Source organism: Taeniopygia guttata, chromosome 3 (genome assembly GCF_048771995.1).
Source record: "Taeniopygia guttata chromosome 3, bTaeGut7.mat, whole genome shotgun sequence".
Taxonomy (NCBI): Eukaryota; Metazoa; Chordata; class Aves; order Passeriformes; family Estrildidae; genus Taeniopygia; species Taeniopygia guttata.
Genome location: NC_133027.1, coordinates 19,586,463 through 19,613,864, shown reverse-complemented (window position 1 = coordinate 19,613,864; position 27,402 = coordinate 19,586,463). Strand labels below are relative to the sequence as shown.

General features: G+C 38.8%; 1 protein-coding gene across 3 annotated transcripts in view; it reads left to right on the top strand.

Moving 5' to 3' along the window:
- COLEC11 (collectin subfamily member 11) overlaps positions 1-20,788 on the top strand; it is a 46,600-nt gene extending 25,812 nt beyond the window's left edge. For 2 of the 3 annotated variants that reach the window (XM_030270095.4, XM_030270094.4), the window contains exons 3-7: positions 5,178-5,249; positions 15,302-15,373; positions 16,089-16,142; positions 17,793-17,888; positions 18,046-20,788. In XM_030270095.4, coding sequence (XP_030125955.3) covers positions 5,178-5,249; positions 15,302-15,373; positions 16,089-16,142; positions 17,793-17,888; positions 18,046-18,455 — 704 coding nt within the window. In that variant the 3' untranslated portion in view covers positions 18,456-20,788. The remainder of the gene's footprint in view (positions 1-5,177; positions 5,250-15,301; positions 15,374-16,088; positions 16,143-17,792; positions 17,889-18,045) is intronic. The other variant, XM_002197337.7, reaches the window with a different exon arrangement.
- The last annotated feature ends 6,614 nt before the right edge of the window (positions 20,789-27,402 follow it).

The window sequence follows — 27,402 nt, the reverse complement described above, 5'->3', positions numbered from 1 at the left end:
TTTGACATTTCTATAATTTTTTTGAAAAATACAACATTTTTACAGAATATGCCCCCAAACTCTTGCCCAAAGAAGGTGGTGTAATAAATGGTTGATCTTTTCATAGGAAAAAAATATACCTTGCATAAGAAATCAACTACTGGGAAGAATTAGCATTTTAAAGCAACAACATCCATTATGGTTGTTGAAATCCCAGCCCTGTTTAGTCAATAACAATAATTCCCCTTGTGAGGGCTATGACATTCCTGTTGAAATATATGAACATGGGGAGATACTTTTAAACTTTTTTTTAATCCTTTTTAAGGACAAAAAAACCCCATGAAAACCACCAGTTTATCATCAACAATTAAAAAAAAAAGCATTGTGTAAAAAGCATACAACAAAACTTTCAATTTTTCTTGTAATTATGACTTGTAGTGTCACAAAACCCACCTAACCACAATTGCTGCCATTAATCCTATCATTACAAATCTGGGCTTTCCCGAGTTGCCAGAGAGTCACAGTATGGACTGCAGTCATTGCCTGTTCTGGTTAACTGATTGGGAAGGGTGAGGCTCAGCTCTGTTCTGCAGCTGTTCACACAGTTAAATTGTGAGCCCAGCTTGGCCACGGGTTTGGCTGGGTGTAAACTGTCCTCTCCAGGCATTGCCCAATTTGTGTGTGCCTGTCCCCTGCTTGAGGCAAGAGAGCTGGGCTACAGGGATGAGAGCTGTGCTTAGCCAATTGGCTTTAACAATATGTTTATTTCTTAATATTTATTATTGTTTTGTCTATTATTATTATTATTATAGATGCAGCTTTGGATGCCTGAACTCAGCCAAAAACTGTTCTTTACTATTTACTTCAATAAGTGGCTTTTGATCTTAATAATATGTAGACTTTCTGCAGATGTTCCAGTTAGAGAGAACAACACTGTGTCCAAGCCTTCTGAAGTTTCACTAAGACTTGAGTAAAGTTGTTTAATTTGTTTGATATATTTATTATGTAAAAGGCATAGGATAGTGCTCTTAGTGTGACTTACAGAGGAGAACACAAGCAAGTTAATATATGTTGTCCAAATTTGCATGAAATATCAGTCAAAGGGTCAGATTCCACAGCCCTAAGCTTTGAAAATATTTTTCATATAAAAGAACTTGACAGGATGAGTTTTATGACTTCTTTGCATTGATTTTCTTATTTTTGTAATCAGTCAAAATTAGCATATATGATTACCATTGTAATGCAATGACAACAACAACAATAACAACAATAACAATAAACATTATTGTTATGATGTGCAGCAAAGGTTTTTAAATTGTGTAAACTGTGCAGGACCCTTTGGCAGATGATAATTCTGAGCCTGGAAGCCAGAGAGAGGACTGAAAACCACTGTGTGTTAATGATTTCACTCAGTTTCATAAGATATAAGCCTCGCAAAATTGAGCGAGATTGATGTACAAATTCTGTGAAGCATAAAATGACCTGATACAGACCTAGTTAATGTGAAATCCCTAAAAAGCTTTCAGTGCACCAACTGTGCTGTCAGGGGGACTGGCTCAGAGAGGTGGTGATGAGATACTGCTGTCCCGCCCTGGCACAACTCCAACCCATTTCACTGGCCAAGGATTCCTTTAAACTAAGCACACGTGGCCACTTGCCCAAATTTCAGCTGCCATGCAGCAGGATTTGCTCATTGCAGCTTTTAGATCTGCACCATCTCCTCCTCCTTCCCTGGGCTGCCAGCAACATCTCCAGCAGTGGAGAAATAGAGTGCCCCACTACTGCTGGGCATGGCTCTGTCAGAATCTGGGAAAAACAGGGAAAAAATGTGAGAAATTAGGGAGACCATGGGATATGTGAATGGCAGATGATAGACACTTAAGAGGTGGTGCAAAATGTGGAGCCCCAATGGGGTGATGAAGGAGAAAATCATCAGGGAAAAGTACGCAGAAGTAGGGGAGTGTAAAGGAGGAATTTTAGAAGAACAGAAAGAGATAATAGGGAAAAACAAAGGAAGAAGAGCTCAAAAAATGACACTGAGTGGAGAGACTGGAAACTAAATAAATGTAAAATGATACAAAATCAATTAAGATCCCACAGAGTAAAAGAGAAAATCATAAGGGGCATGAGATGAGAATGGAAGTGGAAATGGATGAGGAAGAAAGCTACTAAAGATACCAAGAATAGTAAAAGCACAAATGAGATTAAATTTGGCAGTTTAGGTCTTATGGACAGGTTTTGGTGGTTTGTGGGATTTTTTTTCCTTTTTTTTTTTTGGGGGGGGGGAATTTGTTTTTGTTTGTTTTGCTTGGTTGGTTTGGGGGTTTTTGTATGTTTGGAGTATTTTTGGTTTGGTTTGATTTTTGGTGGATTTTTTGCTTCTTTGTTTGTTTTTTATAGTCATTTTGATGGGTTTTTTTTAGGCGGGCAGGCTTTGGTGGGTTGGTTATTTTTTTAACTCAAGAGTATAAAGGAGTAAGATGAAAAGTGTCAGGCAAAAACCATGGCTCTGAGAATGCAGATAGCAGACTGAACCATGTTTTAGAAAGCCAGCAGTATAAACAATAAAAAAAGTGTGCTGCATGTGAAAAAGCAATGGATGATGAAACCTCACTGCACAGTTCACTCATATTCTTCCTAAAGTCCAGTTTCTTTTGATAGGCACATAAAATTGAAGTTACTACAATTGTGGAGAAAAAAATAACACAGAACAGCCCTTCAGAGCTTAAATTCTCAGCTTGTCATCTTGTTTTGTCTACCTTCTAGAGTCTAAAGCAGGAGTTGTCTTAATAGTCTCAATGACGTTCAATACATAAAAAAGTTAATGCTACGTTAAAAAACCCAATTTTTTTACACCCACATCAACTCACATGGGGAATATGAGTAATAGAAAGAAGTTATCACCAGACAGGAGTGCTTAATAGCTCACATAGTTTGGCAGGGCTAAATTTCTTTTAGGAGTATGGGGCATCTCAGCACCGCAGAGCACTGCTAACTACATCTCGCCCTGTCTCAGCTGCATGGACAAGGCTGCGTTGTGCTGACAGAGAAAGTACTGCTTCCTGCAGTGGGGCTGGAGCAAATCTGCAGGAAGGGATGGAGAGGAGACTGAACAAGAGGTGCAAGTGCTAAGGGACTGTAGCTGGTGGAAAAGGCCACAACAGACTAGTCAGGTAGGGACCAGAATGCACAGATCCCAACCTCCTGCTCTGAAGGCACTTGGTTGTAGATTGAGGGACCGGAGACCAGAAAGGAGGCACAGGGGTGTCTTTCTTTGTTTCATGAATCAAGAAGTTAAACATTATTGTTTATTGGTGAAAAATTAACTTGTTTGAAAGGTCTTGACTGAAAACTGTTTTGTTGCCCACGACACCTGCACAGGCTTTACTTCCTCAATTTGCACAATGATCAGGGTACAAACAGCAAGAATAGGGACTTACACAAGGCAAAGCTGTGCTGTACCACCGATCAGTCTCTCTTGGCCAAGGTCTTGCTCCTCAAAACAGCTGATAAGAAAAAAATGTCGACTGGTCTGTAGCTGGGCCTGTAATGGAGTAATCTCCTCCTGCAGAAAGTTTTTAAAACACCCACACTAAGGAATGCGGTGTCATCGTATTATAAGAATAAATGCAGGCAAGTGTAATGGCCTGAAGCAAGAGTGATCTATTTTATTGATCCCTAATGCACAGCTTTCACTCTGAAGAACGTGTAAAGCAATAGGCTGTAATAGCCTGCTCTCAGCCTCCAGAGAGCAAGGAAAAGTCATTGTCAGGATTTATCTTTGGGAAGCAAAGAACTCATAACCAGCCCTGAGGGGTGAAAGGCAATCATACAATGCCTATTGGTTGCTTGATAATAAAAAAGTGACGTTCCCAAATGTGCCAAATTATAGCCTGTTTCATACTAACAATATTATTCACCGGGGGTTATGTGAAGTTTGTCCTCATTAAGGTCAGGGAATGGCCTATTTTTGCATGTCTGAAGGCAGGGAAGATGGTCTGGAGCAGCCTGAAGAATGAAAATATAACAGATGGAGGGCTGAGTTCTGCTCACAGCCACCTAGGTCTACAATAAAGAGAGAGATGGAAAGAGAGCTGGAGGCTGCATATTTGAAATGTGCCATGGTGTGACATGTCATCTCTGTGACTCCTCTCTGAACCACAGCTGCCAGCTATGCCAGAGAGCTGGGCTTGTGGGGTGCATGATAACCATTGACTTTCCTGTGTGGTGCTCCCATCAGCTTCCTGGAGAGCAGCTAATGCTCACTCTCCATAGAAATACAGTGTTGGGATATCATATATGCTGTGCTAGCTCTGGATTTTACATACCAGCACATTATTTTCTGTGGAAGCCATAGAACTTTCTTCTCCTTTCTTCTTCTTCTCAAATAAATCCTGTTTTGTCAAGGTGGCTGTATAAATAATTCTTTAACCTTCTGTTTGTCAGAGATTTTAATTTTATGTCAATGGCAGACTACAGTACTAGTGTGGCTGTAGTGGGCAAAACAAGCTAAGCATCCCCAAATTTTTAATGAAAGGCACCAGGGAGACAAACAAGTTTTACATAAAGTGATGTTTAAATATGCTGAATACAATGATGTATGTACTTACATGCACAAGCTATGTGCATGTAAGTACACTACATAGTGGTTCATACATCAGAGATTAAAAAGCACAGTATATAACTCAGGATATGAAGTAGGGAGTTAATGCTTTCATGCTTAAAAATGATCCTCAAATGATGGATGTAGCAGTGCTTTCTTATAGGTCACAAAAATGACATTTTTTTCTTTTAATTTAAGGTCATAGTTAAGCCATTTTTACTTGAGATTTAAAGATGTCCTTGGCAGAGGCTTGGAAAGAGTTTGGTGAACACAGAAGTTTATGTGCTGAGTTGGGGTCTGATTCTGAAGCTTCTACTTAAGTGAATTGTGCTGCTGGCTTTTTGAAGGTCAGTGGTGTAAGTAACATCCACAAAACTAGACCCTGTTGTATGAGACCTCAGTAATGTATTGATGGGGTTTTCCAGTGTCTGCATCAACTGAAGAAAAATCTACTTTCTGTCCATCAAGTAAAGCTGTTAAATCAGATCACATCTATTTTTTTCACTGGAGAGAATGGCATTCTTCTCACAGCTGCTAACAGAAAATAATCCTGGTTTAATAGGATTCTTCTTTTTGTTTACTTTTATATCAACAGGGGAGGCTGGAGAAAAGGGGGAGAAAGGTGCTCCAGGTCGTCCTGGCAGAGTTGGACCTCCAGGAGAAAAAGGTAACTTTGATAAAGAAGATATTTTGAAAGTCATTCCCGAGAAAATACTGCTTTTTCTTGTGAGATGATGAGGATGGGGCTCCTTGCCCCCGACTGGGTGACTAATTAATCCTTGGCCATTTCTGTTTACTGCTGTTGTGGTTTAACCCCAGCCAACAGCTCAGCCCCACATAACCACTCAGTCACATTCCCTGGTGTGGATGGGGGAGGGAATCAGAAGAGTAAAGTGCGGAAAGCCATGGGTTGAGATAAAGACAGTTTAATAGGGAAAGTAAAGGCCACATGCACACCAGCAAAGTGTAACAAGGAATTAATTCAGTACTCCCCAAGGGCAGGCAGGTTTTCACCATCCCCAGGAGAGCAGGGCCCCACCACACATAATGTGACTTGGGAAGACAAACACCATCACTCCAAATGTCCCCTCGTTTTTTCTTCTTCCCCCAGCTTTACATACTGAGCACTGTGCCATAGGTTAGGGAATTTCCCTTGGGTCAGCTGTCCTGGCTGTGTCCCCTCCCAGCTTCTTGTGCACTCCCAGCCTCCTCACTGGAGGGGTGGTGACTGGCAGAAAATGCTTAGTCCTGTGCAAGCACTGTTCAGCAATAATGAAAGTTTCTGTGTTATCAACCTTGCTTTGGTCACAAATCCCAAATCATAAATCCCTCAGAGCTACAAGGATAAATATTTACTTAATTTAATTTAGCCAAAACCAGTACAACTATATGCAGTCATTTGTAGACTAAGTATTATCTTCTGGTTAAAAAGATATATTTTGAAAAAAAAAAAAAAACCTCAATTTTTTTAAAAAGGTCTTTGTCAAGAAAGGCATCATGTCTCCTTCATAATTTGCCTTCTGCAAATGAAAACCTCATATTAGATCAGAGAGGAAAAATTCACGAGGCTCAATTTTCTTAGTGGTTGTTTTTTTGTTGGGTTTTTTTTTTGTTTTTTTTTTTTTTTGTGAATTTGAACACTCACAGCACTTAATTAAAACCACTGAGGGAAGGCAGTAAGCCATAATAGACAAAGATGAACATGAGTGTTCCCACATTTTTTGGATATGGAGAAATGGGGATAAATTTGTTTGCATTGTAGTTCAAAAATATTTTGAGCTCTTGAGAGGAATGGTGTTCAACAGTATTCAGTTATGCAGCTGAGAGAAACATAGCATTTCTATCCTGCAGGAAATTCTGTTTTTTCACATTTGTTTTCCTCCTGAAGCAAGGAGGAAATTTGGCCTTCATAAGTTTTCCAGGAGCTTTGTGTTCTGAAAATTCAAATCAGCAGGAGTCACATCCTTTGATGTCAATATTGAAATTAAAGATTGACATTCCTATCATTAGAAGGTTAGAGTTAGCTTTTACTGAACTGAGTTTACAATCTTTCTTTCAAAGCAGTTTTAGAGATCCTTTATACTTCCTTGTGATGGTGGCATGTTCCAATATTTTGTTCTTTTAGGCACTTATGGAAGTCTGATACTGATTATCCTGGGACCAAAATCCATAGCTAGAGCTTTTCCTCCTACAATACATTGAAAAATTTATAACTTCCATGAGGGGTGTGTGTGTTCAGTCAGTCTATTTCCCTTATGTAGATGTGTTTTCAAGGATGACTGTTAGAAAAAAAATATTGGAAACTAAAATTTCACCTCTTGTAAGGCAATGCAGCCTGAAGTGTAGTATGACAGAATAATTTAGGTTAAATGATTGTAAAGAGCTCATCTAGTCCAATCTCCTGCTCTTAACAGGGCAGACTTCAATATCACAGCAGGTTTCTCAGTAGACTTTTGAAAATCTCCAAGGATGGAGATTTCACATAAATTTTAATTAATCTATTTCACTGGTGTCATCATGAAAGACCTGTTGCAGCTTGTAATCATTGCATCTTGACCATTCTCTGTGTGTCTCTGAATAGAAAAGGCTACGTCTTCTCTAGAAACTGCTTGTAAGTAATGGAAGACTGCAATTAATTCCCCTCTTACCTTTCTGTATTCCAAGTTAAGTAAAACCATCTTCCTCAGCTGGACTTCAGTTTGCTTCTCATGTATGAGGGCCCAAGAGTCTCTGGGTCCTCTAAGGCAAAGGAGTTTTTTACCCAGCCATGAGCCAGACTTCATTAAAGTGTTACAGGTGAGGCACTTAGGATCTGGCTGAACCCTGAACCCATGACATTCCTGTCAACACATTTCTGCAGCTTGTCGAGCTCCTCCTGACTGGCAGGGCCACCCTCCAATGCACCAACCATTCCTGCCAGCATGGGGCATCTTCTGCTCCTTCCTCTCTTTCAGCAGTGAAGGACTCCTTAGCAGCTGCTGGTTGGACTTTGGCAGCCTTGCAGCAGCCCCCTCATCACCCTTGAGTGCCGTGGGCTCGTGTACATCCAGGTGAAGTTGTCCCTCACTCAATTGTCAGATGCCATGAGCAGTTTGTCCTCCCCGATCTTTGCCACCAGACATGCAGAACTGGGAGGCCAGAGAGCAGACCTTGCCAGCAGAGACAAAGGCAAAGAGAGCACAAAGTGCCTCAGTCCTTTGGCATGAAGTTGTCTTGACAACTTCTTCAGAACCCCTCTCATCACGCTGTCCGGCATGTTCCTCTATCTTGGCATATTGTCATGTCACTTCAAAATGCTTTGGACCATCTGGGATGTGGAAATACTCTTTTTCAGTCAGGGCAATCCATGATGTAGCATTTAATTTATTTATTTTCTACTGTAAAGTTGCATTTATTTGAAAAATAGTTCTCATAAGGTATGCTTGATTAATGCTAATAACAGTGGTAATTTTCTAGTTTTTCATACCTGCGAAAGTCCAAAATTCTGATGAGACTGAAATAAGAAACACTGGAGCGGAAACACACTACAGGAAAACATACATGAATCAGAAAAGAGATTAAAGAAAATAGAATATGAATGCATGCTGTATCAGTATTTTTCCAGGTAGTACTTTTAACTAAACACAGACAAAATTTCTTGTTACTTCTGTAGCAGCATATTTTTCTGCTTTCCTTTTTGCATACAGAAATTTCTACAAACAAGCTCTTGTTTAAAGTAAGCTCTAACTAACTCGTTTTTTCATTAATGCTGTACATTTCGTAGATATTTGTCCTGATCAACTCCTTTCCATAAATGCTTCATCAAAGAAAATAACATAGATACCTTAAAGAAAATTTGGATTATATGGTGCCACTTTTCATTATGGTACTATATTCAGTACACTTTGAATGTTGCAGCTTTGACTGGATAAGCAAACTGACTTCACAGTTGTAATATCTGGTCTATGGAAAGGACACAGAAGAATAATCCAATTTTGACCTGGAAAAACCTTTCAATCTCCTGACCTTTCAGTCTCTGGATAACATTCACAGACTGTATGTAGTGTGCAGACCTGTAGCTATGTTCATGCACAAATACTTTTCTAGACTCTCAAGCAGCATGAGACCGAGTACATTCTCTTCCAGCAGACCAAGGATTTTCCTATTTCTAATCCAAAAGATGGAACATTCAGACAAAAATAAAATCTAACAATATGTTTGGCAAAAATCATTGTTCCTTCACTTTGCCCCTAAAAACACCCATGGACAGCAGCTCTGCTTCTATGGAGAAGTCTGTTGAATTTCAGTCAGTGAGTTAGCATGTGTTCAACCCCTTGTATTTCTCTTTAAGCCTGATAATTTTTGTCTTGATCTAATATTTGGCTCCTTCTGTTGATGCAAGCTGCTAAATTCTATTTTATTTTTCTCCCCTTTGAGTAAGTGGTGGTTTACATGAGGGAGAAGCTGCAATCCTTCTGCCACATTTGTAGAGTTTTCTACTTTTGGTCTTAATTTACACTATCAAAATCACACTAATCTTTTTTCTTTTATTTATTTTCTTTCCCCTTTCTTTGTTTCATTTTTATAGCAAGTTCATCTAAGAAAATGTGTTTAGTTTCTTTGAACTTCATAGGTGTATAATAACCATAAAATAGCTTACAAAAACTATCTTCTTATGGCATATTTGACCTGAAGAGCTCAAGATATAGAAAGTGCTGCAGATGTTTTTGTCATGTCCTTTCCTCATGATATTTTCAGATTTTGGTAACGCAGAAAAATTAAAACTTTCTGGTCCTTACTTGAAATAAATCTTGTTCTGCCTGTCCTGATGCTTCAGGGTGACATCAGAGATACTGATGTCTTTGTGTGCTGATTAAGGTTAAATTCCACTTACTTTTCTCATTGCTTTTAATTAATTGTATAGGTCAATTATGATGCATAGCATGTCAGCAGAATATAAAAAACTGTGTCGGCCTTATGTAAAGCATGGAGCACTGGGTTGAGTACAATGGCTGTTTCAGATGAAAGCAGTGTGTACTGCAGTGCAAGTTTTGGGCTGTGAAGTTCGCAAAATTAACTTTCCCCACTTGCACTGATGACTGTACTGTGCTCTCCCATGTTGGGAGTAAACTCAGTTATTTTACTGAGTCCTGGTGAAGTCTGTGGGACCATAATTTCCATGTTTTTAAATTCCACACAAATAGTTTGGTAATAGTACCATTCTGTGAATATTCCCAGAGTGCCTTACAGCAATCAAAATGAGGACAAAGTGGATTTACACTTGGAATGTATAATCAAAGGAACAGAACATTAAAATTATGTTCTTCAAAACATTTCAGTTTTCTTAGAGCCATAACCATTTAAAATGTATATTATTTTAGTATTTTAATTTCAGCCTTTATACATTGTACTTAATTTTTATACAACTATAATGGTATATGATACAGTCTCACATACTGTTCTTGGGCTTGGACCTCAGCTGTCTCTACTTCTGCAGTGTTAGCACAGTGGTTTTGGCTTTTGCCAGCTAACACTTTCCCAGGCAATTCTTGGGCATGTTTTGGGAGCTAACACAATGAGCAGCTTGCAAGATTATCCTGGCTCAAAGAGTAAGACAATTTAGTATCATGGAGTGATACCCCATTCTTCAATACCTGGTTCCCACTGCCAAGGAATAGTCCCAGGCACTTAGTTTACTAATACAGGCACAGCCTCTTAAGTAGAAGAGAAGACTCATTAATTTAACTGGATTGGAGCCAGAGTGCTCAGTCATTTGTATAATCAAATTCTAAAAAGAGGTAATAATATCTTAATTTATATTTTATTATTACTGATTGCTCATTAATATGTAATCAATCAATCATTTGCATTTCTGAGTCAATTTCTACATGAATTTATTGCTCACTAAGGAGTGCTGCAGGCAGTATTCCATATAAAAGTCCTGACATTGACAGCTGTGAATTCACAAAGTGGGTATCTGGTTCAAAATTGTCTTTCAGTTCCACCTGAACTCAATAGGATTTTGAGAAAATCCTGCTAAACTGAGTGGGCAAAAAGGTGGCAGATGGGCTTCAATGTAAATAAACATATTGCCTAGGGAAATTAGGGATGCATGATTTAATCCATACTTAAATAATGCCAAAACCCCAAACTGTCACTTAAAACTCAAGGACTGCTCTGAAGTCATTAGCAAGAGTCCCAAGGCCAAGAGAACACTGCCCATCATCACAAAAGGATGACAAAAGCACAAAGGACAAAACAGGAAGCTTCTTTTTGCAGTTGATTTTGTTCTGTACAAAAGCCTGACATGCGCTGTCTCAAGCATGTTTTTCTGGCCTCTGTCTCTCAAGAAGGACTTGAGAGGTAAGAGATGGGCACCAAAAATGTGAAAAAGAGGAGCTGCCTCAGAAGGAGAAACGGGACAGACTGAGACTCTTGCATCTGTTCTGAGTAGTCTGAGGAGGTTATAATCAAGACACAGAATCACCAGATCCCATCATGCCTGAACTAGGAGGCACTCTCTGAAGCTGCTGGGGACAGAGCCAGCAATTCCACCTGCAGATAGTGGCTGTGGTTGTGGGATCTTCTTGGACTGAACCTTCTGCTGCCGTCACAGGAAACAAAGTCTTGGGCTAGAGGAACCACTGGTTTGAAGAAGCTTGCTAATATGTTTTTAACATAATTCTAGCAAGATAATGTTTCATGAGGGCAGTTATTTGTCTTTGCTTGCCTCCAAATAGAAGCTCCTCCATTCTGGAATGTACTGCACTATTTTCATTTTGGCTTTGAATGCACTTTTAAATCCTTTAAACATTTGTGCTGCCTATCTAGATTGGATTTTTTCTCACTAGCTTTAGTTTCCTTTACAAATTTTCTAACTATTCTGATTATGATACCTGTCTAACATGAGTGGGATGGATCACTACTGAGAGGCGCTTATTTTTTCATTGCCTGCTGTGGGAGTTTAGATAAATACCTTAGACTAAAAACCCTAACTTTAGGATGGCTAATGCTGGGTGAAATTGATTTTCCCCAGCTATATAAAATGCCTCCTCTGATTATGCACTGCTCATTCATATAAGAATATCTATTTAGCATTGTTGGTGACACAGATGGCAGGACTGAGTGCACCCTCAGCACATCTGCCAACACCACCAAGCCGTGTGGCACAGTCAACACGCTGGAGGGAAGGAATGCCACCCAGAGGGACCTGGACAAGCTTGAGGTGGGCCCATGAAGTTCAACACGACCAAGTACAAGGTCCTGCACCTGGACTGGGGCAATCCCAAGCACAAATACAGACTGGGCAGACAATGGATTGAGAGAAGCCTGGAGGTGAAGAACTTGGGGGTGTTGGTTTAAGAGAAGCTCAACATGAGCTGACCACATGCCCTTGCAGCCCAGAAATCCAACCACATCCTGGACTATATCATAGCAGGTTGAGGGAAGTGATTTTCCCACTCTACTCTGCTCTCATGAGAGCTCTGGCTCTGGTGCCCCAACATGAAATGGACATGGATCTGCTGGAGCAAGTCCAGAGGATGGCCACAAAGATGATCAGAGGTGGATGGGACACCTCTGCCTTGAAAACAGTCTGAAAGAGTTTGCCTTCTTCCACATGCAGAAGAGAAGGCTCCAATGAGACCTTAGAGCATCTTCGAGTAAAAGGGACATAGAAAAAAGCTGGAAAGGGTCTGTTTACAAGGGCATGTAATAACAGGACAAGGAGGAATGGCTTTAAATGAAAGAGAGCAGGTTTAGATTAGATATAAGGAATAAATTATTTACTGTGAGGATGGTGAGACACTGGAACAAGTTTCCTGGAGAAGCTATGTATTCTCCATCCCTCAAAGAGTGTTCAAGGGCATGTTGGATGGGGCCCTGAGTAACCTGGTCTAGTGGAAGGTGTCTCTGCCCATGGAAGGGGGTTGTAACTAGATGATCTTTAAGGTTGCTTCCAACTCAGCCCATTTCATGATTCTGTGATAAAATGTAACTTCTTGTAGCCACTGTTCCCTCACCAGTTGCTGACCTTCATTGGTGTGGATAATTCAGATTTTTCAGTGTAAAGCAGTTCAGTAGCCTGCTGACATATTTGGAATTTTCTGATTTCCAGTTGCCAATGGTTTTTTAAAAATGAAGTGTCCTGAATGTAGATTACTACTATAGCATTGTTATATGCTTTAAAAATATCATTCTCATTCAAGTCACTCTAGCTATTTGCATTGGGAACGCTGACTGCTGCGAAACTATTGAGGTGCTCTGGGGGAAAGACTTTTTAATCTTCATCTATATATGTTCTCTTCCTAAGTATCCTCTGCAGATTGCTGTAAAAGATGGCACTAGATTCAAGAGGCCTTTGGTGTGGTTTGGTACACTTCTACTTTCCTTGTTAGGTAGGTGACTGTGATGTCCTCTATGTCAAATCATGAATTTGACTTGATTTGTCTTAAAATCAAATCTTAAGTTTGGGAAGAAAACTACTCTCTCTTCTTTTTAACATGATTTGATTAAATTTGTCTGTGTCATGGTGAATTTGCATTTTTGCTAGATTTGTTTCTTGATGCCTTTTTCTTTTTCTAGGCAGTTTTATACCTTCTTGTCTGTTCCAACTAATCCTAAAGAGATTGCCCATACTCTGTGACCTCCATTTATAGTATGGCATAGAGTGAAACCCCTCATTTTTTCACTTGTTTTGCAGCCCACCATTCATTTCTGGAATTTTATTTCTTCACTTGTTTGTGGGCCTGAAAAAGCCACCAAGAAGACAATTTAGAATTTCCTTCTCTACTGTTCCTTCCCAAATCCTTTAAATCTTTTATAATTGGTTCCAATGTATGCCACCTTCATCTGAGAGATGACAGATGACTTTCTTCAGTTCTCTATTCACTCTTAGTGTTTGATTTCCTATTTTTGGTCTATGGAGACTTAATTTCTTTTATTGTCCCCATTTCTTTCCAGCTATTACTTCCTGATTTCATTAAGACTCCTCAGACTGCATTTTTGACAATCATAGGGCCACTAAAAAGGGCTTTATAAAAGGTATTAAAACTTTTGAAACCCTCAAGGCAGATGGGTCTCTCTTGAAACTTTGTGATTTATTCTGCAGAAGAAGCAGAACAAGCAAGCCCCCAGAGTGGAAGCAGGGGTTAGTCACTGTAAGAGAAACCCAAATGTGAACAATTCTTTTAATGAAGAAAGGGGATTTAATATATGTCTTATATGTGCTCAAGATAACACACTTTCCTTTTACTTCTGAGCAGAGTACATGGGTTTTACTGTCTGTGATTGAGAAGCAGTCTATTTTCTGGGCAGTTTCTACAAGAAAGAAAGTTAAATAATTTTATATATTTAATTTTATTTATGCATTATATCAATGAGTTTATTTAATTTCAGGTGTAGCAGCCTGAAAAGAGAAAGAATTCAAACTTCTCATAATCATTAATGGTAATCCCAATTCATTAATATGCAAAGCACGAGACATCCTCTTCAGAGCAACTTGACAAACTGATTACAGGGTGGTACTCCCAGTAGGAATAGATAAAAGTATTTATTTCTTCTGGTGAAAGCCTGTGTCCAGTAGTGTTTGAATTGTATACTTATTAGAAACAAAGGAAAATGATTGGTTGTAGGACTTGCCAATAATTAATTAGACCAACAAACCACACACATTTAGCTTCTCTCGGTTCAGAGGAAATTGTTTTTTTTTCTCGCTCATGCCATCAAGTGACAAGGGTTGCTTGAGATTTCATGGAGTAATAGATATAACATCTCTTAGCCCAGCAGTGATCAGTTTATACTCTGAAACTTGTTATTGATTTCACCTTTAAGTTAAAGGTAATGAAAAAAAGGGCAATAACGTTATCCAGCTTTCAAAAATACATACATCTGTCCAGATGCAGTAGCAACAGGGGGCAACAGATCTTCAGTTGACGTAGATCCACGACTGAGGCTGAGCTATGACAGTTTTCACAAGTCCAGTTGCTGGATCCTTCTGGTGGATTTTCCTCCCAGCAATGAGACAGGGCTGTCTCATTGCTTCCTTGCACCTGTGTGGTCGACCAGAGCATAGCAGATGTTGGTTTCAGCAAAGAAGCAATCTTTTCAACAGCCATTGAAAGCAATTTCATAAATATTTCCTAAAGCAGTTTTGGGCATGGATTTCTGCAGGATAGGAGCCTCAGAAGGCATTAATTCCTGTAGTTCCTCTATACCCCCTCTCCTTTAAAAGTGTGGTACAGAAGGAAACCTATTTCATTTGACAATATTTATATTGTATAAGTCATTAAGCCCAAAGCCAGCTCTCAGTTACAGTGGAGTCACTGTCTGAGATGAAATGTCGGTTGTGCTTGGATCTTTTAGGTCTTCTCAGCTCCATGATAGTTTTGATCTGCTGATCTGTGTTTGAATGCAACAATCCTCTGTATTTTCAACATAATCCTGTCATGATCAGCTGAAAGAAGTTTGCAAAAGCTTTTCCAGTGGTTTTCAGACAAGAGGTGTTGACAATTACACATTCATACCTTGTTAATGTCAATTGTTTAGCAAAGATAAAATCACTGTCTAGGTTGCTATATGTCAGTTCTTCACAAGGATTGAGCTAGACCTCTGGAGTTCAGTGAATATTTGGGATATAGCATGGTTTTGTCCATTGTAAAAACTGATATTGCAAATGTAGTAGAATCTGAATGAATCAGACTGCATTGCTACTTGTGTCTTTCATCCTTCTGTTATGTATAGGAGAAATGGGAGACAAAGGACAGAAAGGGAGCATAGGACGGCATGGAAAAATTGGTCCAATTGGTTCAAAAGGTATGTTTAATTAAATTATTTCTCGATTTGTGTTTCAGGTGAAAAATGTGTGACCATTTATGTTTGAGAAAAGTTTAGGGGCTTGAAAAATAGCTAACAAGCCTCACAGTTTGCCTTAGTAGGAATTTTCTCACACTGTAGTCAGCCAGGCCATTGAGATCTTTCAACTAGTTACCTTCTGCTGTTACAGCGGTATATTTAGTCTTAAAGCACTGTGAATATGCTGGTTTGAGGATAAGTAAAGAACTTTGCACTGCCACGCAAGTGTGGACAGTTAAAGAAGATGGGAAGATGTGTTGCACTTTGGTGGACTTTTAAGAGCCAGAACATGTGTTTTCTTATATTGACTACTCCATAGGCTTCCTATGTGATTTTGGTTAAGTCATTTGGACCAGTGTTTACCTAGTCATCTAGATTTGGATTCAAAATTTAGGTAAATCCAGCCCTTTTCCCTCTACAGCATCTGAATTTACTGGTTCTGTGAAGTTTATGAATGTCAAGAAATGGATAATGGTACATATTATTTGGGTTCAAGTTTCATAGGCATGGCTTGCCTTTGTTATGGAATGACTAGGACAGAAAAATCTTTATTTTTGATTGGGCATATTTCTATTTTCCACATTTGAATTTTATTTGAGAAAAAAATAGATAAGTGCTAAATGAACTATTGACAGAAAAGGCAGCATTAACATTATGTAATTTTTCATGTCTTCAGGTGAAAAAGGAGATAATGGTGACATAGGACCACCAGGTCCTAATGGTGACCCAGGTAATCCACAACACACCTTGTTTATGTGAAAGACTTTTCATCACTAAAAATACATCTGTTTACATACTGGGGGAAATAATGAATTATTTTTTCATTGGTACTGTAATATTTTACTGTGATATTTTCAAAGGACTTAAAATCATTGAAGTTGCAGAAGTTGCTGGACTTATAGTGTATATCTAGAACAGTATCTTGTACTTTCTCTGAGGAGTAATCTTTCCAGAAGCCTAGTGGGAACTGAAGTCAGACTGTCTGTATCATTCATCACCAGGGCAAAGGGATGTCTCTGCATATCTTTCTTTGTCTACCAGTCAGTGCAAAGGAGCAGGCTGGGTGCTCCTGCCCATCCATGGTTTATAGTTATAGGAGCAGAAGATTGCCAAGAACACAGATCACAGAATGAGTCAGGCTGGAATGGATCACATCAGGTCAGCTGGTCCAACCTCTGCTCAAGGGGGTAATCCCAGAGCACATGGCGCAGGATTGTGTCCAGGCAGTTCTTGAATATCTCCAGTGAGGGAGACTCCACAGCCCTTCTGGGCAACCTGCTCAGTTACCCACACAGTAAAGAAGTTCTTCCTCATGTTCAGGATAAACTTCCTGTACATCAGTTTCTGCCCATTGCCTCCTGTCCTATTTCTTGGACCACCAAGCAGAACCTGGCTCGGTCTTCTCATCACCCCCTCTTCAGATTCTTATATGGAGGTACATGGATCTTCCAGAGGTATATAGATGTTCTTGAGAAACAGCCTAGTGTAAAAAGGGCAAGCCTAGCAAGAGTGGCAGGTTTGGATTAGACTGAATTCATCCCTTCCTGGCAGAGTGCATTGGGGGTGCACAGATCAGATTTCTCATGAGAACATAATTTGTCACTCTAACTCCTGAGCCAGCATGCTGTGCAGCTGGCCAGCACGCACAGTTTGGCAGGGCAAGTGCCTTGTGCTTAGACTGACTTGCACAACTGAGCAGGGTAATTGGGTAGTCCAATGCAGATTTTAATAATTGCATGCAGAACTGCAAATGGTAATTGATCCTCATTTTGAGAGCTGTGGTCAGAGATGTATTAGTATTTTAGTATTCACATTCAGATTATCTTTGTCAAACCTATACCAATGTGGGTTAATAGATGATTTTCTATTGTCTAATTTTATTGTCAGAAGTATTGTAAATTCTGTACTTTCAAAAACACAGAACTGCATTTTGCAGGTAATTATGTGAAAGATGTGGTTGGAATTTTAGATCTGCTGTGATATGTTCCTTGGGAAGAATTTGCTAGCAATGTTTTTTGCTGTTAAAGAAATCTTTGTCAGAAAACTGAAGAAAATAATTTTACTGAAAATGAGAATTTTGGAAAATGTTTTTCATTAAAAAGTATTATGGATGTTTTGCACAGAATATATATCTGTACTTAGGTTAGTGCTAATCATTCAGGATGGAAGATTTGTAGGATGTGAACTGAGCTGTATTGCACAGGCCCAGACACCCCTGAGAATCATAATGGTGCAGGGTAGTGAAGGCTCTAATTTTCTCTCTGTAACTTGCAAGACAGCTTTCTCCAGGGCTGTCATGCTGGGCCTTTCATAAAATTGTTGAGATAATTGTTGAAATTAGGTAGCTTTTTCATTTGTTTGCATCTATATGATTTCACAGGCATCCCTTGTGAGTGCAGTCAGCTGAGGAAGGCTATTGGTGAAATGGATATTCAAGTAGCCCAGCTGACGACAGAGCTAAAATTCATAAAAAATGGTAGGTTAATTTTATATCACTGTTTTCCTTTCTTTTTGCCTCATTTTATCGGTGTAATCGCTCGTTAAGAGTGTCACCGTTCCCACATCTGATTTGTGAAGCTATTTTGGGGTGTGCAGTGACTTGGTTTATAGAAATGCGAGTGCTCACTTTTCAGCACTGCCCTCCCCCGCAGCTGTCGCCGGCGTGCGTGAGACAGACAATAAGATCTATCTGCTGGTGAAGGAGGAGAAGAGGTACAAGGAAGCCCAGCTGTACTGCCACGGACGAGGAGGGACGCTGAGCATGCCCAAGGATGAGACTGCCAACAACCTGATTGCCTCGTACATCAACCAAGCGGGGCTCACCAGAGTCTTCATTGGGATTAACGACCTGGAGAAAGAGGGGAATTTCGTCTATTCTGACCGGTCGCCCATGCAGACCTTCAACAAGTGGCGCAGCGGGGAGCCCAACAACGCTTACGACGAGGAGGACTGTGTGGAGATGGTGGCGTCTGGGGGCTGGAACGATGTTGCCTGTCACATTACCATGTATTTTGTGTGCGAATTTGACAAAGAAAATGTCTAAGCTGCTCTGCTCTTTCTCTATTATAAGAAAAATGCTTAAGACAATTGTACAAGTTGCTCCATGTTTATAGAGTACAAGTGAAATTTTGCAAGTATGTGGCGTCAGGGTTGTACAGCTGTAAATACAGTTTAGGTATTTCAAATATTAGAATTTACCCTTCAGAAGGGAAGAGCAGTAATAAGGCATAGCTTGGTTGGCTTTTTATGTAGGAAAATATATCTATTTAGATAGAATGTGCTCTGGGGCTATATTTTGCCCTTACAACAGTTAACAAATGTGATTACATGACTGTAAGAGAAGGCAGAATTTGGCTTCTAGTTTATAGAATGATTAGAATTAGATTCCTGATATTCTTTTATCTTAATAAAATTTGTAGTTATAAATGCTAATTACTTGTAGTGCTACAGGGATATTTTGGCAACAAGACGTATTTTGTATACTCCAGTCAATAAGTACAAATATTACTGTAGGTTTTTTGAACGTTACAACTATTTTTTTTTTTAAACTGGCCAAAGCAAACCAAAAGTCATGATTCCTACAATTTTGTAATGTTTCTTCATTGATCTATTCACAGATGTATGACCAAAAAGCATTTAACTAAACTGAATTTTAGTGCTGAGGGAGGACAAAGTCTAGTGAAAGGTGTCCCTGCCCATGGCAGGGGATTGAAACTAAGTAATCTTTAATGTCTCTTCCAACCCAAACTATTCTATGATTCCATGATTCTATGCTATGAAAATTGTAATAATTTAGTATTGAGGGTTTTCATCCAGATGGTGTTTTGGGGTTGGCTAAATGTAAAAGTAACAATTCAATTTTCTGCATTCCTTTGCTGAAAATTATTCAGTAATGAAGTATTTCAGGTACTATATCATTCCCTAAAGTAAACATTTCACATTTTTTTTTTAAATCTTGGTGTGTCTTGTTACAAAATAAGAAAAAATACCATCCCTCCACAATTTAAGGCAGACTTCATATATATGCAATTAAGCTCATGAAAACAAATTAGCAATCAGTTCCTTTTAGTAAGAAAACAGCTTAAATGTTTACACAGATTGTTAAAATAATCCCCTGAAAAGCAAAAAAGTTTCAAAAATTTTCCTATGTATATAGCAGTAATAAATAACTTTGCACAAATAATTTATGTACCAAATTTACAATTGCATGTGATGGAAAATGTGATGTATATTTACAAAAAAAACACCTCAGCATAATTTCACAAAAGAAATGATGAATTACTTTAAATCTTCCCTGGAGCCAGTTGCATGCCACGTCATCTCACTGTTAGGCACAGAAAAAAAAATTCAAAATCTCTGTTTCTTTAGGATTACCTTGCACAGTGTTTTAAGATGATTTTTAAGGATAAATGATCCTTGCATAACATTCTGGTCAAAATGCGTATCTGATCATTATGGCAGATTGGCATGTAGGATATCCACAGTGGATATGGCATGTGGTCCCAGAGATTTCCTTACAACAAGAAAACCAACTCATATCAACTCTGCTGTGCTGTGCCATGTAAACAACCAATGACCATACAAGGCTGTTCATATCCACAGATGCTGACATTATTTGATTTATATACCTAAGAGAGCAAACTGTTTTATTTCATATATTTACTCTGTAAATCTCACTCCTATATATATATATATATATATGTTTGCTTTAATTTTGAAGATCACTAGCAGTACTATAGTATCCTATAGTATTTGATTATCAGCCCGGCTCCAGAGAAATCACTCAAGATGAATGGGTCCTTTGATTGCTTTCTTTTCTTTGATTGCTTTCTTTTCTTTTAATAAAGATAGGTATGATAGCCGTGTGTTAGTCATTCTTCCAACTGCATATTGAAATCTATTAAATAATGTGAATTTCTTTCTACACTAATATTCAAAGACTCTGTAGAATTTGCAGTGAGCTAACAATTCCAGTAGAGCAATTTGTTTAGAGTAGTGCCTTTTGAATATCATGATTGTTTCCTACCTGCTATAGAAATCCTCAGAAACCGTTTAAATCTCCAACATACTTTTGTCAAATCATTGCTATATTAAAACAGTCCAAACCTGAGATACAGATATTTGAAGCTCCCTCATTATGTGTGCTAAGTTGCTGTTTTTTACCTAGGTTTTGAAAGTTTCTGTTGTATTGTTCAATTTCCTCAGAAAGATGAAAAGAGGACTTCTGTGGAGATAGGAAGCTTTTTGTGATGCCAAATGCTCCTATTTTAGCTGAAGTCACACCAGGTTTTAAAGATTTCCTCGATATGTGTAGCATTTAAACAGTGTAAATTTCTATTAAAATTTAGGATAAAGAATAAAAGCAGTGGAAAACCATTTATTTTTCCTAATTTTCATGTTCTTCTGGATATTTTTTGCAGTGCTTTATGTATGTGAGGTAGAAACTACATTAGTTTCATTGTCAGATACCTGCACACTGACTGCAGCAGCCTTTATTTCAACATTTGGGCAGAGGGAACAAGGCTAGAGTGTAAGGTCTGTAGCTGTGCTGCAAGGGGCAACAACAGCACATCTGATATTTACCCCTTTGAGGAACTGGGTAGGAAACGATGGAGGCATTGGAAATGAATGAGCCCTTTGTAATTTCTTTCACCCTCTGGTTGCTGATGCCTGTAGGTAGACTCTTGCTGGAGGCAGAAATCAATGTTGCATGTAGTGCTCAGCCTGCATGAAGCCTGCTGACATGCTCAGTAAGGTTTCCATTATTCTCCCTGGAATTTAGAACTATTGTTTTTTTAAAAATGAAATTAATAATAAGTTAATTTTACTTGGGGTGTTTCCATGTGCATTAAAACCTGCAATTGTAATATAATTTTTCATTTTGTGTAGCTCTGCAGAAGCCTTTGGAACATGTCTGTCTGGCAAGCACAGGTGTTTCTCAGACTATTCTTTTATGTTTTATTTTTGATGGATAATCTTTCCTCATAAATATATCCCCATAGCCCTTATTTATTTTATTATTGAATAAAGGGCATTCTTTGGCATTTTAAAAAGGCAACAATAGCAATTGTTTTTTTTTTTTAATGTAGTCACCCATTGACGTTTTTTAATGACTTATTCACATAAAATGTGGATTTCATTCAACTGTGCTCTGCACCTTTAGCTGCTAGGGCTGCGTGTTGCAGTATTGATGTCAGGACGGAGTGCACCGCCCTTCTAGGAGGGGGCTTGGCTAAGACAAAGCATTGAACTGGCTGATTCCAACGGGAGCTCCAATGCCTGTGAGAGCTCTGACTCACTCTGGACATCTTGAGAGAGCGCTGGATCACGTCTGATCCTGATCACCATCCAGATTTGCCACTCCACAACCTCACTACTGCTTGGTGGAAAGTGTTGCTCCCACTTGCCTTGTTATTCTGCTCAGCTCCTGGCTCACCATCCCTCGTGAACCAGCTGCTCCTCGCTGTGCTCTGACAGCTGACATGTTTATCCCTGGAAATATGGGTTTGTTACAGGTTTGTGAGCAGCAGACCTTCTCCCTACTGTGAGTTTTAAACATTCTTATATCACAGAGAAGAACTGTAAAAAAATTAGTATTCATAAGTGGGGTATAGAGCATCCTTATTCATGTAAGTAAAATGGAGTGCACTCATTTTTCATAAGCTCAGGAAATGCCAGCTCAAATATGCTTTGCAAAATAGCAGTTCATTGGACCTTTTTTGTTACAGTTCTTGATGAAAAGTGAAAGAAGATGATATAAAAATAATTTTAATTGTAAAATATGATGAGGGTTCACAACAGAGGAAGACTTTTGAAGTAGACATTTTTCAGGATGTTTACTTCTAGAATTCTTCTCTAAAGCTTTATTTTGACCCATAAAGGGATTTGATTTTTATAATATTGTTAATATATTTTACATCATGTCAGTAACAGTGATCTGTATAATGTTTGATATATTTTACTTTATTCTTTAGGTCTTGATTGCCAATGGGAACACGTGATCTTTTTGAAACTTCTGTTTGACATGCTGAAAGACTGTGACATTGGAATTGTTTTATCCTCCTGGGCCTGCTATGACACTATAAATGAGTACAAACCAATAGATAGTTCAACCTACATTACATAGAAGATATTCTTACTGATTATGAAAATTATTTAAGTACTATGCCATATACCTAGTAGTTTATGCACTATTCCAAATGTCCAAACCAATCATTAGATAAGATAAATACAAGCCTTTTGAAACCTGCTAATCTTACAAATATATTTTCATCCTGACTTAAATAAAAAGTTTGTCAAAGTAAAGCAGAAGTTCAGGGTTTCCCCTAGGTCTATATCCCTGTAGGACACTCAGTGACTTGTGATGGTCATGGCTGAATTAAATCCTCGAGCAGAGAATTAGCCAACAATGCAATGATGTGTGACTTTACCCATTGCACTTTCTGAACTGCATCCCCTTAGACTTTGTTGGACTAAGGGCTGATGTCTTTTCACTGGAGATTCTCATTTTCAATTTTTGGCTTGCCTGTCATGCCAACAGCTTCATCACTCTACATCTCTGCCACAGATTATGGATGAAGAAATGGGATTTTTTCCACTGTGGGGACCTGGAAGTGTTTATAAAACTGGCTGTGATGGGGAAGGTATTGTGCAAAACTGGAGCTGGCCACTCACTGCTCCATTGGAGTGCATATTCCTGGTCAGGGAGAGTCAATCCAGCTTACCAAGAAAAAACCTGAACATGTTATTTTGGGTAAAAAGAAATTAGAGTGTTAATATTACCTAGGGAAAAAATTGTGCAGTGACGGGTTTTGACTATTTACTTTACAGAGTAGCTGTCAGAAAGGACAATTTGGTTTTAATTTTACTGTGATAGGAGAGTACAAACTCTGTGAAATGGGAGAGAAAGGGTTTGGGGAGAGGACGCAGCTGTGTGCTCAGTGTGTTTTTCTGGATGCGAGTCTCCTCCTAGCCCAGAGCTTTTCTATTGGATGAGGGAGGAGGGAATCCTCTCAAGAGGGAGAGCACAGAATGGAAAAGGTGGAAGAAGCAGCGAGTGGAGAACTGGCAGTGAGTGGGATGCCCATGAGGCAGAATGTAAATGTTACCTCCAGCCATTCTCCTGCTTCCTGCTAGGGAAATGTAATTATCCTGCCCTTTCTGTCAAAATGTCTCACTATAGCTCTGGATGGTAACTCATAAAAATAGAGTGAGGTGACCAATTTAGTGTAATATCTGTGCCTAAATAAAGCCCAGATTTGGTCTATGGACAAATAATAGCATCCACCACACTCTGGGTATATTTATGCATGAAATCACAGGGGATATAATTAAGCACTGCTATTCAAAGGCTAGCTATGTAGTATTGATGAGCTTGTGGATATTCTTTACATATAAAAGTGTGAGTGCTGCCAGGAATTCAGCAACAGAAGGTCTGGTGTGCAGCTGAACAATACAGGTGTTACCATACTATCATCTAGTGGCATAAGAGTAAAAATGAAGGAGCTGAGTGGTATTTTGCTTCTGCTTGCATCAGTTGCCGTGTTGTAATCACTGATATTGTATTGAACAACTGACTTTTGAGCTCTAAGTCTTTAAGTCTCTAGTCAGCTTTCTTTTTTTTTTTAATTTTTCTTTTTTTTTTTCTTTGTGAAAGATTATTTAGAATTATTACAAGGAGATGTGCACTGATTCTCAGTCCAATTCTCAGGTAGGAGTTTTGACTAAGAAGTGAGAAGAGTGCCCAAGTGAGCTCAATTATCATGCCTCAGAGTGAAGAAAAAGAAAACAAGTCAAGCTGTGCTCTGCAGGCCAGCATCTAAATTGCAGGTGCAGATCTTCACCTGGCATCAATCAACTCCAGTGAAGCCAAATTGATTTATACCCGCTGAGGATTTGAGACAGTACTGTCATCAATTCTAGATCTATGCTTATTTTACAAAGAAAGAGAGAGAAGTATTTTTATATTTATAATTTATTCTGAGTACTTTAAATGTTATTCAGAGTCGAGCCATTGTAATGGGTGCATCTCCCATGAAGATTTCTGGGCAATAATCAGTTTTGAAACAAATATTGAATGTAAAATAATTGAAGTAGGTCTATGATGCAAAACTTTATCCTTCCAAGTACACAAGAGGTATGATGTAGAACACAAAAAAAGCAGTAAAAGCATTCAACACAAAGAGTAAGTCCTCTATCATTTTCTATTCTTCTGTGAAAAAGAAACCTTTGCTTTTTGCGGTGTTTAACGTTTATCCATAGGGGAAGACAGGGTGCCATCTAGTGAAGAAAAGATTTCTTGCATATCTAAAGAACAACAAATCCAACTTTGTTCCTGCTTTATTCTTTAGTATTAAATGAATGATATGGTCATACTGCAAGAGGGAAAGTTTTCTGTGTTTGTAAAACACAGAAATAAAAGGAGGTATAAAAATGCAAAGTACTAATTTCTTTATTACAAAATGCCCTGTACATATACATGTTAGCTTGTTTTACTTAATCCAGCTCTCTGCTTCTTCCCCAGCATTACTGCTCTTTTGTCTACATAAATAAATGTAATATGTGACATATTAGGTAAAGTTCACTACCTTTTCCAAACAGCTGGGTTAGCAGAAAACTTACAATTGGCCTTGATTCATGGAATTCCTTTGTGGTCCTGAATTTTGGCTACAGCTTCTGAAAATGGAAGATAAAATGCTGTATCCCTTAAACCTGTATTGCAAAAGTATAAATGCATTGCACCTGATGTGTAACCTCATGCTTAATACTCAGTGGTTACATCTCTCTTAAAAAATATTCTTTGAGACTACTGTCCTGGTTTACACAGTGCCCCCAGTTTCCTTCTTAAAGCTTATCTTCCTTTTGCATCTGGTCAGACCCAAAGTGAAGTTAATTATGTGTGTTGATTATATACTGTAGTTTCTTGGGAATTGATTTGCCTGTGCAGTTGTTTCGAATCATAAGCAACATAAAAAGAATTCTTTGAAAATATGTTTTAAATTGTTAACAAAGGCAAATCTCCTTTCAGTCTAGACATTTTTTTGCTTTATAATAAATAGAATATCCACAAATCTAACCCATAAGACAAATCTGCTTTATGATTTTAAGTTAAACCAAAGTGGGCAGGATTCTAACAGATGACAAGTCAGCGGCCATTAACCTCAGGTAAAGCAGGGCCTGAGTTTTGCTGACTCCAGGCTGCACTGTGACATGTCCCCTGTAGCTGACACCAGAGACACCTGGTCTGAAGCTTTGTGGGCCAGTTTTGCACAGGCCCAAATCCCTGGTTTTGGTGCCACTTGCAGATCATTACCAAGCAGGGCCTGCCTCAGGTACTGGCTGCTCCTTTGATCAGCTGTGCTAACCTGCTGTTTGAAAAACAGAGCTAATGTCATTGTATGGTATATTTCCTTAAAATAACTTTTGAACCTTTTAGCCATTGTCAACCACATGTTTATGTCAACCACAGACATAAAGTCTCTGGGATTTGCAGTTTTTAAACACTTTATGTAAAAATGTGAATGGGTAGTAAACAAAGATCCTCCTCCTCAGGAGATGGCTGCAGTGGGAACTTACCTGTTGTTAAACATCAGAGAGCCATTTTGGAAACAAACTATACAAAATCCTAACCACAGGAAAAGACTTGATAAATTGTCCTTTCTAGGCACTGAAGACTTGAACTAATATTGATGGATACTATAGGAAACCAGCTTTTCTGCTGGATTGCCCACTGAACGACTCTCTGTGATGTCAGTTGATGTTATGCTGCTGCAGGAAAAAGGGACCATTAGATCACCTCTCACCCTATAAGAGAACAGTTTCCATCCATGTCATTTGAAGTCAGCTTTGCAGTGATTTGAGTGTAAATGATATTTGATCATATTTTTATTTAATCCCACACTGATCCTATGCCTTTCCCCTCCATTGTTGAGATCACTGACCAGAGATAAAGAATTTTCAAAACCACTCAGCATTGTCCTGGCTCTCCTGGGAGCAAGAAAGAGAAAGACAGAGCTGGACAATAGAGTCCTGTGCATCCCACTTTTTCTGCTGTATGGGTTCTGCATACTTTATTTTTGCATGTATGCAATGTATAATGTTTTTTCCCAATGGCTATTTTGCTTCCCTTCTTCCCTTAATCTTTACTTGTTCATGCAGAGATTGGCTATAGGAATTAAAAAAGACCTCTCTGCTGTTTAAACAACTAATGTATATGTGTGACTGGAGACTACATATAAGTGCATTCACAGAAATCCATTTTTAATAGTGAGCAGGCAGGGAAAAATAATTTGTCATAAGATTACAGAGGGGAATATTTAAACCTGTTATGAAATTTTTAAAGGTCTTAAGGAGTATGATAATGATTATGCAGACTAGGTTTATTGCTAGGTATGTAGTTAAAATGAGAAGAAATCAAAAAACCCCACAGTGGAAATCAATATTAACTGAGGTATTATGTGTGAAATTAGTTTTGAAAATAAGAAAGTAGTATTACATGTTAAAAAGGATTAAAGAGAGACAAACATGGAGAATAATTAACTGGGCTGCTCCTTAGTGTTAAGGGTTTTGGTGAGCCTGTTTTACTTCTAATTGCCCTGAAGGTTCTTTCTTTTTCTTTTTTTTTTTTTTTTTTAATTGTCTTCGAAATAGGTACTGTTTTTTGGCTTATTCTTATAGGTTGCTCTGCATGATCTCTATCCCTGCTTCATTACCAATCTTGTGATGGAGATGCTCACCTGCTGGGACAGTGTGTAGGGTTACTGCACTGGGAGCAGCACTGCAGTGGGCAGCCTGACCTGGTAGTTTGCTTAAGTGAGGTCAAATTTTGCATTCCTTGGGGAGAGGCCAGTGAATAAATTTGCTGAATGTCTTGGATGTCCTTGGGTGCCTAGGGCACCAGGCACCCCTGTATGAGGCAGCTGAACTGAGCCCATCATGATAATCAGTTCAGCCTTCTGGGTTTGCCAGAAGCCTTGGCTGAGGTCTGGTGG